We start from the raw sequence: 13,519 nt of genomic DNA on the forward strand, positions 1-13,519 counted from the left end.
TAGGGTACTGGGCATAGACTCAGGGGTCCCCCAGGGTCAGGTGAGTACAGTTAGTTCAGTCCCAGCGGCGCAGGGGCTGCCGGGTGCAGAGGTAGGTAGGCCCGATGTTATTCAATGAAGGAAAGGGGGCCTTTGGTTGGTGGCTGCTGGCTAGTAGGCCACCCAGCTTCTGGAGCTGGGCTCCCGGTCACTTGCTCTGGGCAAGGGGGGGGAAGTAGGATAGGGCAAAGAGGTCACAGCCAGCGGCACTAGGGCGTCTGGGTGCAGGGTGCTTTTGAGCCGTCCGGAGCTCAATGTTATCCAATGAGGATCTTGAAAAATGAACAAAGGCTGCAGGCTCGGGGACGGTGACTCTCCAGGGGCGACCAGCACTTCAAGAGGTAAGTTGGGATGTCGGAGCACAGGTAGGTACCCCAAAGGGAGGCACCGGGGGCTGTAGGGCGCCAGGTGCAGGGGTGTCTTTGGGTGTCGGAAAAGCTTACCCTCGGCTGGTCGCGGTTGGGGTGGCCCCTGGTTCTGAGCCTGCAGGCGTCGGCTGGTTCGTCGAGGAGGGTCTTTGGGCACTGGACTTCGGGTCCCAGTTGCCGGGGGGACGTCCTCGTGGTCTTGGTTCGGGTTGGCCCAGCCCGGGCTCGGCTGGTGCATAGTGGGCTGGTCCGGAGCTTTCTGGTGGGCACCAGGTGGGTTGTTGCAGCAGAGCCTCTGCTGATGGTAGTCCCAATCGTTGAGAGGGTCAAGGCCGGCAGGTCGTCTGGGTGTCCCATGGTTGCAGTCCGCAGAGGTCGCCGGGTTTAGGCAGGAGCAGGTTCCAGGATCAACAGGCCGGTAGGGCTGGGGCCAAGTCAGTTGTTGTTGTCCTGTTAGCAGCTGTGCGGCGGGTCGTCTTCTTCTTGATCTTCTTTCTTCTTTTTGGATATCTGGATCTCAGGAAGGAAGGTTCAGGGAGCCCCTAAATACTAAATTTAGGGGCGTTACAGGTAGGCCAAGGGCAGGGACACATGGGTCCCTGTCCTGGGGTGAGTACACCCCTTAGCCTGCTCCTCTCCTGTAGGAGGGGGGCAGGAGCCTAGCTGGGATTAGGCGGGATTCCCCATCTACAAGATGGCCGGAGCCCGGGGTCGTGCTTCACCTCGCCTCCTCCACCTGAGGGGTGGAGTTGGCACAGGTTAGCACACCCCCCTTCCTGACGTAGTTTTTCCCGCCAGTCTTCCTGCCAGAGTGGGGGTAGGACTGGTGGGGGGGCTGGTTGCTGGGTACAGCAAATGGTCTGGGGAAGCTCTCAAGAGGTGGTATGCCTTTGAAGCTTCCCCCTGCCCATCCTGGGGGAGGAGACATAGCACCTCGCCCAGGATGTGCTTTGTTGCAGACCCAGGAGAGCGAGGGGCTCTCCAGCCAGGGGTCTAGCAACATGTCTGCTGGGTGGCAGCCTCTGCAGCCACTCAGCCCAGACGTGGATTGTAGGTTTGGGTTTTTGGAGGGCATCTCTAAGATGCCCTCTCGTGCATGTTACATTAAATCTCACACTGGCATCAGTGCGAGTTTAATGTGCTGAGAAGTTTGGTACCAAACTTGTCAGTCTTCAGTGAAGCCATTATGGTGCTGTGGAGTTCGTGAATGACAACCTCCCAGCACCATATACTCTTAAATGGCAACACTGCACTTACAGTGCCCATGAATGGCCCTGGGTACTGTAGGGGCACAGGGCTCATGCACCTCACCTCTGGCATAGGGCACCCAGCTAGAGGGGTGGCTGAAGTATGCCAGGGCAGTGGGTCTGTGGGCATGGCACACAGGGATGTGTGCCATGTCGACTCTTGCTTTAGTTCTGTACTTAGGCACTCAGCCTGCAAAGGCAGTGTGTGGGAGCCAGGGTACATGGCCCCTGAGTGTGGCACAATAAGTGCTGCAGCCCTCAGGGGTCTTCTCTGGTCACCATGCCCTGGGTACCTAGGGTACCATTTACTAGGGGCTGACAGGGGCCAGAGATGCCAATTGGGTATTTTGTTTCAGCATAGCTTTTCTTTGTAGGGAAGGAACACAGGCCCTGGGTCCCTGATTGGCAGGGACCCAGGGCACACGCAGTCAAAGTACATCAGCAGTTCAGAAAAACGTGGGGGCATACCAAGGCAAGAAAGATGGCACTTTCTCACACCAAGGCCATGGGCTTCAAAGCCCCTGCTGGCTTTGCTATGCGACCCCTGTTTCCCCCAGAACTGGGAGATGCCACCTCCTGCCCAGAGGCCGATTTGGCACCAAGACAGGTGGGAAATTAGCTATGCAAGTAGGCGTGCTGAACTACAGTCACATCCCTAAGGTGGGCTGCCTGATGTGCTCCACAAAAGTAGGGTTCCACCATCTTGTTTTTGGTGGAATTAGGAACTCTCCCACAATAAGGAAAGCAGCAAGAATTAGACTAATATTAAAGAAACCCTCGGCCGACCCAAACACCCTTTCAAACTACCGGCCCATTTCATTACTCCCATATTTTAGGAAAATGCTCAAATTTTTTGTCAATAAACAACTTGTGAGCCATCTCGAAGACCAAGGGCTTTTGAACCATTCCCAATCTGGTTTTCGGGCTGCCCACAGTACGGAGACAGCTTTGGTCGAGGTTGTTGACAATATGTTAATTTATGTTATGTTAATTTATTTCTTCTATAGCGCACGGCTACTCCGAGGAGCATCCCGGCGCTTTGGCGAAGAATATCCGCATATAAAAGCAGCCACACAACAAAGAGGAGCAGAGAAAGAAAAAGATCTATTTCGTGAAGAGCCATGTTTTCAGGTCCTTCCTAAAAGCCAGAAGACAGGGAGCCTGTCTCAAGGACAGTGGTAAATCGTTCCAGGCCTTAGGTGTTAAATGGCGGAAAGACCGGCCTCCCAATCTTGCACGTCGAATTGCAGGGACTGTCATCAAAGACAGACCCGATGACCTCAGGGTCCTGCTCGGAGCATACCGGGAAAGACGTTTCCCAATATACTTGGGGCCAATACCATGTAAGGCCTTAAAGGCCACGGTCAGGCATTTGAAAAGAATTCGCTTGGAGATAGGTAGCCAGTGTAAGGTGTTCAGTAAAACAGTGGCACCAGCTCTCCTCGGGAGTCCAAAGATGGTACGGGCTGCCGAATTCTGGACTACTTGCAAACGGGTCATAAGATATTTCGGTAACCCCAAAAAAAGAGCGTTTGCGTAGTCCAGTCGTGAACCGATCAATGCCTGAACAACTGTTTTCCTATGGTTGAGTGATAGTAGAGGAAGAAATTTCCTCAACATCCGTAAAATGCTAAAGCATTTCCCTGAAAGAGACGAGATGTGAGGCCCAAAAGATAGTTCACAGTCCACTATCACTCCCAAATTCTTGGCCTTAAAAGACACCTTGTCAGGGGGAACCATATCTTGTGGCCACCAAGATTTCCAATTGGGTTCAGGGGCGCAGCCGAAAAAGAGGAGCTCCGACTTATCTGAGTTGCATTTTAAGCCATGACATCTGAACCACTCAAACACCGCACCAAGGCAATCCCTAATCTGTATGCCATTGAATGACCCGCCTCTATCGCAAGTGAACAGGAGCTGGGTGTCATCAGATTGGCTTTAGATAATCACCAATCAACCATCCTCGTCCTGCTCAACCTGTCTGCGATCTTTGACACCATCTCCCATCGCATTTTAATTCAACGGCTTTGGGAGGTTGGTGTCAGAGGAACCGCCCTAAAATGGTTCACCAGCTATTTATCCGATCGGGTAACAGCCGTTCAAATTGGCAAAAACATTGCAGATGAAAGGCCTGTTAAGATGGGTGTTCCGCAGGGCTCTATTTTGAGTCCCACGCTTTTTAATGTCTATATGACACCATTGGCCAGAGTGATCAGAGCTTTTGGCTTTGATGTGCTGTCCTACGCCGACGATTCCCAGATTTTAATCACTCTGGGTCCAGATCCCAATGAAGCAAAACAGTGTTTAAAAAATTGCATGATCCAGGTGGAGAAATGGATGAGCATTAATCATCTTCAGTTAAACGGCAGCAAATCAGAGATTATGCTCTTTGGTAAAGCTGCAGAACACTGTACACATGACTGGTGGCCAACCAGTCTGGGCAATTGTCCAATGCCCAAAGAATCAGTGCGGAACTTAGGTTTCTACATGGATAATAAATTATCCATGGGGAACCAAATCAATCACATCACTGGCACCTGTTTTGGGCTAATGCGAAGCTTAAGAAAGGTCTTTAAGTGGATCCCTGTGGAGGCACAGAAACCACTAGTTCAGGGCTTAATCATAAACAGAATGGACTACGGGAATGCGCTCCTACTAGCCATAAACGAGCACCATCTAAATAGGCTCCAGGTCCTTCAGAACACCGCAGCCCGTCTGATCCTCAACCTATCGCGTCGGTCTCCATCGGCCCCCTGTCTGAAAAGCCTCCACTGGCTTCCGGTGAAAAAGCGAATCCTCTTTAAAACCTGATGTTTGGTCCATAAACATATGTATGGAAATGGTCCAAAATACTGGTCCCCAAAATTAACATGGTATCTGCCTTGAAGAGAACTAAGATCTAGTAACGAATCCTTGCTCACCCCGTTAAGAATACAAACATCCAGAAATGGCGGTCTGGCTTTTTCCTTCCTTGCACCCGCCACATGGAATAAAATGCCCCTTAACCTCCGTGTCATCTCTGAACATAGTTGCTTTCGCAAAAAGCTGAAGACCTGGCTTTTTGCAAATTAAGCCTTTTTCAGCACTCTAGTCAGAGCCGTTCTGCACGCGCCATGAGACTCTTTGGATGTGATATGTGTGCGCTACAAATGCTTTTGACTTGAGGGTTATGCCCACTCTCCAAGGAAGTGGTCATATAGGGGGTGTAGCAAACCGAAGGGTAAGTAGCCTATTAGTTACTACCCTTCACTCCCATCAACCCCCCTAAATTCAGTACTTAGGTCCCCTCCCCCCCCCCCCCGACACCAGGAACTCTGCTTCTCCTGACCCAAGAAGGACAAAGAAGAGCCAAAGAACACAAGAACTGTGGACTAACTATAGACTTGGCACCAAACCAGCCCGCTCCAGTCTCGACAACTGCAAAGAACTGAATCGTCCTGCAGCTGTGCATCTTCCAAAAGCTCGGGGGCTGCTAGCACTCCACCAACCAATCCGCATCTTCCTTGAAGTGGAGGAGCCCCTTCCCTGCAGCCTGCCTTAAGTCCAGAAGAACAATCTTGTAAGTCATATGCAAATGACCCTTTGGAGTGAAAGTTTCCCCCATTACCGCATTCGAAGCTCATAATTCAAATCCGACAGCTGTCATTCTCTACTATAAAATTTGATAACAACTAAAGTACTTACCTGATGAAGAAGTTTTTGGTGTCTAAATGCACATAAACCATTGTAATTTTTCTAAACCTGGTCTTGAGTTGCTTCTTGAGTGTGTGTACCAATTATTGACTTTGTGTGTACAAAAAATGCTTAACACTACAGTCTAAACTGCTCGCCCACACTACCACAAAAAAAGAGCATTTGGGATTATTAATTTAAGCCCTGTAAATCAATAACGGTCATCTGGACTTTCTACATAGTGTACCTCATTTTGGTACATTACATAAAAAGCCAACTTCCTACATGATCTCTTCAAAATTATAATGTTGTTGTGCTTCCCTAAGGCTAAACTCACCTGACCTGCTAAATATGTTTACGAAACTGCGAGAAGCGTGTGTGGTAGAAGCAGCTGATGGTCATCAAATTGTCTGTCCACTAAAAACTCTTTTCTTGTTCCACCCTTGGCAACCTGTGCTTCACTCAGAGTAATAATACTAGACCCACCCATGCTCCGGCTTCTTGGTCCTACTCCTGCAGAAAACACAATTGTAAATGTTCATAAGAGATTAATGCGATGCAAGATTGCATCATCCCCAACCATTTCATTATTTTCCACACTGTCCGATATTGAGACATTTGGTAAAAAGGAAGCAATCAATTTCTTCCCACCATGCCTGCAATACAGTAGCACCTTCACATCGCTTTGGGATCTCAATCCAGACCCACTCATTTCAAGCCAGATAGATACCCCGAAACTGATGCTTAGATCGAGACAATGTCATGGATGGCCACACCTTATGCTTAGAGATTGCTGAGTAAGAGGTGGATGTCAGAGATTCAGAGATACATATTCAGAGTGGCCACCTCACTGGCTTGGTTACAAGTGGCAGAGACAGAAATGACCTGTCTGGCGACCTCAGCAGGAAAACAGCACTTACTTCACAAGGCGCTGCCACTTCTAAAATCCAAGAATCATAAACAGAACTAAGGACTTACCATCACAACCAGCCCAACCAGCAGAACAATAGTGGAGGTAAGGAGGGCAGAGGCGAGGTCCTAGAGACTAGTTGCAGGTTACAAGGAATGAACCTTAAGGGGCACAGGCGGACAGGTGAACCAGACAAGCTTAGCCTCTCCGGAGCCAAGAAGCTGAAAGGGGTTGTGGACCGACTGGCCATGATTAAGGTGCCAAGGGTTGTGAGAGTAACTGCTTGGGCACCCAGGTGAACCCAGCCCCTCAACCTTGACTAAGTGAGTCCAGTGACTTAAGTGAAACACCAGAAGAAGACTGGTAGTAGTAATCCAAATATGGGCACATATTCAGGCATGAAACTCTGGGAATACTGTGCTAAGAGAGGTAGAGGAGACTGACCGATATAAAGTCAGGAGCGACCACAGTGTAAAGGGGAGATCGGAGTCCCCTTGTTTCATTACCAATCAATCATCCACATTTGGCACAATGCTTCAAGGGGCACTTTTCCCCCTGAAATATCTGAGAAACATAGGGTCATGTAAGATGTTCTTGTCTTGGTGGCTCATGACTAACACCTTTTACTTGGTAAATAAAACAGCATTCCTTGTGAGCCACACATGTGCATACAAACCCAGCACAAGAAATCTGAAAGGATATCTAAATACTAGACACCTAGAACACCCAGGCCCCTGCACAATTACAGAAATGGCCTCCCAAAAGCAAAATACACTAACCCAAAAACAAATTAAATGCCTCCCAGGCAGATCTCAAAACAGACTTCGAGAATATATTATTGTGTTTAATGGGCCTTTGTGGCTTCTTTCTTGCATTTAATTTGATAGAGAAAGCACAAGAAGTAACAACTTAGATCTTTCCACCAGAAGAGCCTGGCATCTGTTCATAGGTGCTTATCTGCAGTTTCTTCTTCTCATGTGCCCTTTCCTCCATTTGTTTGCATTGGGGAAAAAAGTTACAATTTAGTGCCAAATGTTTTGGTTTTAAGCATCATATGCTCCAATTGACCACAGTGCGATACTCTGGTCCTTTGATATGGATTTTAATTTAGCTTATTGTTGATGTTTGCTGGTTAATTTGCATTAAACGTTTTAGTTTTCTGAGAGCTTACAGAAGTGTATGTTCTCTTTTACAAGGCTTAAAATAAAAATTATTTATGCAACATAGGGCATTTTACATTAGTTCACACCGGAGTGAAACAAGTCCATGGCCAGAAGCAAAGCCTTTCAATTACACATAAAGCATTCTTAACTTTACAACCGTTTGGCTGTTTCAAATAAAGTAAATTGCCTCTAAAGTAGACACAAAAGTTCTTATGTGGCTGTGAGGCAGTTAATGCTTATCTTATAAGTAGTTAAGTATATCCTGTAAAGTTTTATACCACTGGTTTCCCAGGGCCACAGTACTAGCAAAATCCAAACTCAACTGCACAAAGACTCAAGCAGCCAGTAGTCCATATACACATACATTTCCATACATGATCACCAATTTCAAACATGTCCCATACAATGTCAAGGACCTGTAATTTTGCTAATATGTGGAACCTTATGTGAAGCGCTCTGATACCTTCGGGTCTAGCCAGCGCTATATAAAATTCTTTACAATAAAAAAAAAAAAAAAAAAAAAATCGTTGGGGGAGAAGCAGTAGACTGTCTCCACAAGAGGAGTAAAGGTAAAAAGGTGTGTGCCCCCATCTTTAACCACACCATCAGTCATCATTTAACCTGGAATAAGAAAGCAGTAACCACTCTCACATAAAAGGGACTTGATCTGTGTTTCTTGCACAACTCTGATGCTAACAAATTAAAGGGAATCTCTTGTGAACTAACATTACTTTCGAAGTAACGGCCGCTTGGAGGGGGTAAAAGAGAACACAGGATTCTCAGGAAATGTCTTTAGGTAAAGCAGCACAGCGCACACAAAACCCTGCAGAGCACTTTTATCAATGCAATTGGCCACTATATAAGGGTAGGATTATCATGTTATTAAGCTCTTGGCACCATGTTGATGATTTATGGTATGCATGTGGAAAGTTTATGGTTGACATGTTATGTGTCTCAAAGCCATAATGATAGAAAGAAATGAGGAATTAATCTTTGCAATGCCATTACAAAATGTCAGAATAAAACCAATAGACTGCCACAGGAAAACTGATCACTTGAGCTTCTGACATCACATGAAACACTTCGGTCTCCACTGCTCCCATTGGGTACAATCGAGACACAAGTGCCAGATCGAGTTCTTAGACACAAAGTCACCTTAATTTGGATTCTCTCACGTGTATTTTGGTTAAACAAACAGGCAAATTCTGTAACAGAATTTATTTCACTGCGTTTTATTGCTCCTAGACTGAAATGAAATGCATTTTGGTTGGACATACAGAAAACAAAACAAGAACTATACTTACTTTCCAAGCCCAATGAAGGGAAACACAGCGACATAATAAAACACACAGATCAGGAAGATCAGCCACAGAGACAGGGAAAAGTCTTTAACATCAGTAAGTTTGATCACTTCACCTGTAAATACACAGAAAGGTCAAACTTAATCCAAAGAAAAAAGCAAAATAAATATTTTTCATTCATTATATAGCACAAACTCGATCCGAAGGTATCAGAGCTCATCATTACACGAGCACCAGCTGCGTTACAGATGGACATATTTATTTTGTTGGGCACAGGGAGATGAATTGAACTGCCCAGAATCGAACCCTGTTCCCCAGTTTCGAGGTCCACCACTCTAGCAGTTAGGACACATCCTCTCTTATTAAAAGAAACAAATGTACACAAATAGATAATTGTCTTAGACCACAAGCTCTTTCGCAGCAGTAACTGTAGGCTATTGTGAGCTAGGCTAGAATCTAATATTCAGAATATTAGTATAAGGTCAGGATAACTGGGACCTTTTACAGACCCCACGTTGAGCCCCATGAACTCCCAAAATATTATATGCAGGCAATGAACAAAATTGCATATGAAGGATTGTTGCTAGTAAACTTAATGACCCCATTGGGCTACTTAGCAGATAATATTTCTTAACTTATGTATCTTGCATATTCACAAACCAATTATATAGCCTGAAAGAAAGGATGCCCAGAAGAAACCTAGTGGAACAGTGCAGGGACTGACTTGGGGTAAATCGCTGAATCTAGTGCTAACCTTCAGAAACCAAGAGTTATGACCATATTGAACATGAGAAACAATGAGCTCCACTTGAAGGCTCACCTTGGCTGCAAAACCGAGCCAGTGCAGAGAACTCAACAAGTGAAAACATGAGTGTCAAACTACCTAACATAAGGTGTAGGCTCGGCTGCCTATTTTCCACCACAGGAGCGGAGCAAGGCAAACCCACATTCAAGGTATTGCAATATCAAACCTTAACCAAATGAAAGCCTTCAAAGCAAGTAGGTACTGAGCAATGTCATGGCAGGGGCATAGCCAACTGAGATGCATTACTGGGTTTTGATCTCCAGGTTCCTCACAACGTTTAGTGGGAACGGGCAAATCTCAAACCCCGACAGTGGAGCCACAAACAGTCCAGAACAACATTTTGTCTGTGTTTATTTTTAGCCAGTTATCTCCACATAACTAGATCAGATCTTTAATTCCACCCCCTCCCCAAACACCACCATACATTACAGAAAGGAGGAAGACTTAACCACCTCATAGACATTTAAAAAGAAAACCTGAATGTCATCTGTATCTCTTAAACAGTGGATGGGATCAGAAGGAACCAAGATACTTCTCATACAAGCTAAATAGACTGGGGACTGTGAGATACCATGGAAGATACCACACTGTGCTTGAGTGCCAATACGAATAGGTGGACAGGCTATTTCTGGAGTGAAATGGCAGGTCAGCAGTTTGAGGAAAATACAAAAGATATCAACCAGTTCAGAACTGGACCCCTCATACCTAAAGCAGTCAAGGAAAACAGCAGTATATAATGTTCAATTCTGTCCAACATTACTTGAAATCTAACACTGATGTATACATTATCATTAGGAGACCATCCATTGCTGCCACAAAGACCAATTAAATTTTGCCTAGAACTAGCCTGAAAGGAGCTCAGAGGAAAGGAGATTAAAAAAAAACTAAGTTGTTTATTTTATTATTTGTTGTGTACAGCAAGTGCTGGGGGTCACATCAGATAATTAAAAGCATGTAAAGATATAATCAGTTGGGATCAAGACTATTCAGTACATCAGACGGGGAAATAAAACAGCAGTGAAAGATAAAAATCTGAATTGTCAATACACATTTAAGAAAATCTGAAAGTGACAAAAGGGAGAATCTGGAGTGGGAACAAAATGGGAACATAATCATTGTATGAAAGTAGGGAGAGTAGTTCGGGCATAAGGGTGCAAAGGTCTCAGAAAGAAAGAAAAGGAATAGAATTCTGGGGAGAAGCAAAATGTTTTAGAGGTAGATAATGTATGTAGGAAATAGAAGAGGAGAAGAGTTAGAAAGGTTGGTATGGGACACAGCATAATTTTACAGAGGCTAAATAGATTAATGAATTTTGCTGGTTGAGAAGGAATCGTTATAGATTTTAAGGAGAGGCATTTGATCAGTCGGAGGTCCTTGGGGAGGATGTTCCATAGTTTTGCTCAAGGTACTTTCAGTGATCTGCCTTGAATTGTAGATCAGCAAAAGACACACAGATGATGGATGGAATGCAGAGCAAATCAAACATTCACCCCCCAGTCAAGAGATCTGGGTTAAATCCATCGTTCTTTCGCTCACCAAGCCACCCCAGTTTAGACCAAGTCATATGCAAATCAGTCTTACCCCGTGCCGCATGGGAACAGTCCAGACCGAACTGCCAAGCCAGGTCCTCCCCGGACCGGAAACAAGCATCCTGGGACCGGTTTCAGGGCATCACTCCTCATGAGCCAGGCTAGCTTGAATCCAGTGGCACAGTGAGCCCGGGACCAATGTCTGGGCATACCCAGCGACTTGTTTCCGGTCCAGGGAGAACAATAATTCAGGGAACAACAATCGCAGATCCTCTAACACACGATGTTCAGCTGTCCACCTATTGTGAGAAAGACAAAGTCTACACATGGCCCCCCACCCCAATCTTGAGATTCACTTTAACAGAAGGAATAAAGAGGGCAAAGAATTTGACAATAACTGACTATTGTAACAGACTACATCAATGCAGTTAACCTATTCTATGTGTAATGTAACAAATCTATGACACCTGTGGTTTCCAACTTCAATGCACGATGATGCGCCAAATGTAAATGAAATCATGTTATAGCACACTTTCAAATTAATCCAAAATAATCCAACTTGCCAGTGACAGCAAGTCAGCACTAGTGCCAAGGCTGTGATATTGTTATGGGCAAGGCTGATTCATCATCGACAAGGCCACGCCTTAAGGACACTCCCGACTGGTCATCCAATATCCTGCATGATCCAGACCCAGAGCCAAGATGTTGGACCACTTTTAAGTACCTGTGTGAAAAGTAATATGTTTGACAAAAAGAGCATCTATGGTGAGACCAGAGTTGAGAACAGGGGCCCCAACCAAAATAGACACAGGACACCCGCCCATGGCGGGTGCAGGAGGGTGAGACGTGGTGAGGTTATATTATTAGAATGAAGGATCTGAGAATTCACCTAGAGGGGGTTTGTATAAAAATGGGGATCAAAAGATTCTGACATAATGGATGACGGATGGCACTAAAGATCCTGTGAATGTATGTTTGATGTGGACAACTCATTTACAATGGGGGAATGACTGTAGAACATTGCAAATATGGGTTCCAAGTGGGGGGGATTTATTAAAAATGATACAAACTACCCAGGAATGAGGAGGGATAGTGTGTGGTTAAAAATAATGTCATTTATGTTTTGTTAACAATAAGTAGTATTCGGATATTGTGGGGATAATACATTGATGTGTATTTTTTATGTCTTTTAGATTGTATTTCATTTTTAACACTGGACAAGAAAAGAAAAAAAGTTTTTGTCTTGAGAAAGGTGGTGCAAAAACAAGTAACACACCACCCTGGCTGAAAGAGGGAAGCAACATCTTTTGATGCAGGAAACAGAACACCTGCTGTGTCAGAAGGAAGAATAAGGCACTGGACAAATCCGGGATCTCCTTAGCTAAGATGCCTTATCTGCTGTCATGATCGAGGGAGAACCGTGGACAGACTGCGGACCTAAGAGGGAGGGCTAGATGGGGCAGATGGAAGTGGGATCTCACACAAGGTACTTGACAAGCTGCAGTGAGTGTTTGTGTGCTGCAGTAGAAAGCCCTAGATGAGACAGGCCTTAACGCCCCAGGCTTAATGGCTCACTGGTAGGCGGCAGGCCTCTGGTTCGCGTGGTGCTCCTCCTTCAGCCCCCCCAATTTTTTTCAGAGGAGGCACTCTTCCTGGACAGTGCTGATGGAGAAGCAGACACAAGAGCATAATCACCAAAATGTGCGGTTGCACTGCACCTAGAGTGATGACCATGTTGAGAGAATACCATATTGAGACACCACAAAGAGATGAATGAGAAATTACTTTATAAAAGGTATTAGAGAGGACTTGAGTACAGCACTCTGTGACCACAACACAAAGTGAACGCTATAATGTAGGAACACCAAGTATGTGAGAGAAGCCTCAATCTGCTACCCTGCAGAGACTAAAGAAGGGAAACGACTGCAACACCCAGGCACAGAAATATCAACAAAGCAAGCTTCACATATATGATAGGAGCGCAGTCACCAGGGGAAAGGAAGAAACAAACAAGAGCCAGAACCAATGATGAAGAACACTCAAAAAGTGATTTGAGATTCCAGGTCCCAAGAACAGGCTCAAGATAACTTAACTTGAATCTCTGCTGAGCTGACTTTAATAAAATCTCAGACCATGGTGGTAAAGGGGGAAATAAAGCCAGCCAGTTGTCTGTGTAAGCAAAAGCCCTCAAAGAGGCAGTCTAAAGATAACAGACAGCTAACATTACATTTGGCAACTACGATTGAGGATGCAGAGGACCATGGTAATGAGAAATAAATCTGCATTGTGGGCATCCAAGAGAGGACAGAGGGGCACTGAAGTATTAGCCAAACACATCACAAAATCTCTCCTGCCCTAGAAACTCGCATCCTTTTACTCAGTAAAGAGTGCTTATTTATTATCACTGGTAAAGTAGTAGATTATCAAACACCTTTCCAAGTGCAGCATACATAGATTGAATCACATAGCTGTTATGTGGCTTTGG

At 45.4% G+C, this 13,519-nt stretch overlaps 1 protein-coding gene across 2 annotated transcripts in view; it reads right to left on the reverse strand.

Moving 5' to 3' along the window:
- The window catches only part of MFSD1 (major facilitator superfamily domain containing 1), a 162,985-nt gene that overhangs the window by 87,855 nt on the left and 61,611 nt on the right, over positions 1 to 13,519 (reverse strand). For both annotated transcript variants that reach the window (XM_078667035.1, XM_078667036.1), the window contains exon 9: positions 8,704 to 8,815. In XM_078667035.1, coding sequence (XP_078523161.1) covers positions 8,704 to 8,815 — 112 coding nt within the window. The remainder of the gene's footprint in view (positions 1 to 8,703; positions 8,816 to 13,519) is intronic.

Source organism: Lissotriton helveticus, chromosome 11 (genome assembly GCF_964261635.1).
Source record: "Lissotriton helveticus chromosome 11, aLisHel1.1, whole genome shotgun sequence".
Taxonomy (NCBI): Eukaryota; Metazoa; Chordata; class Amphibia; order Caudata; family Salamandridae; genus Lissotriton; species Lissotriton helveticus.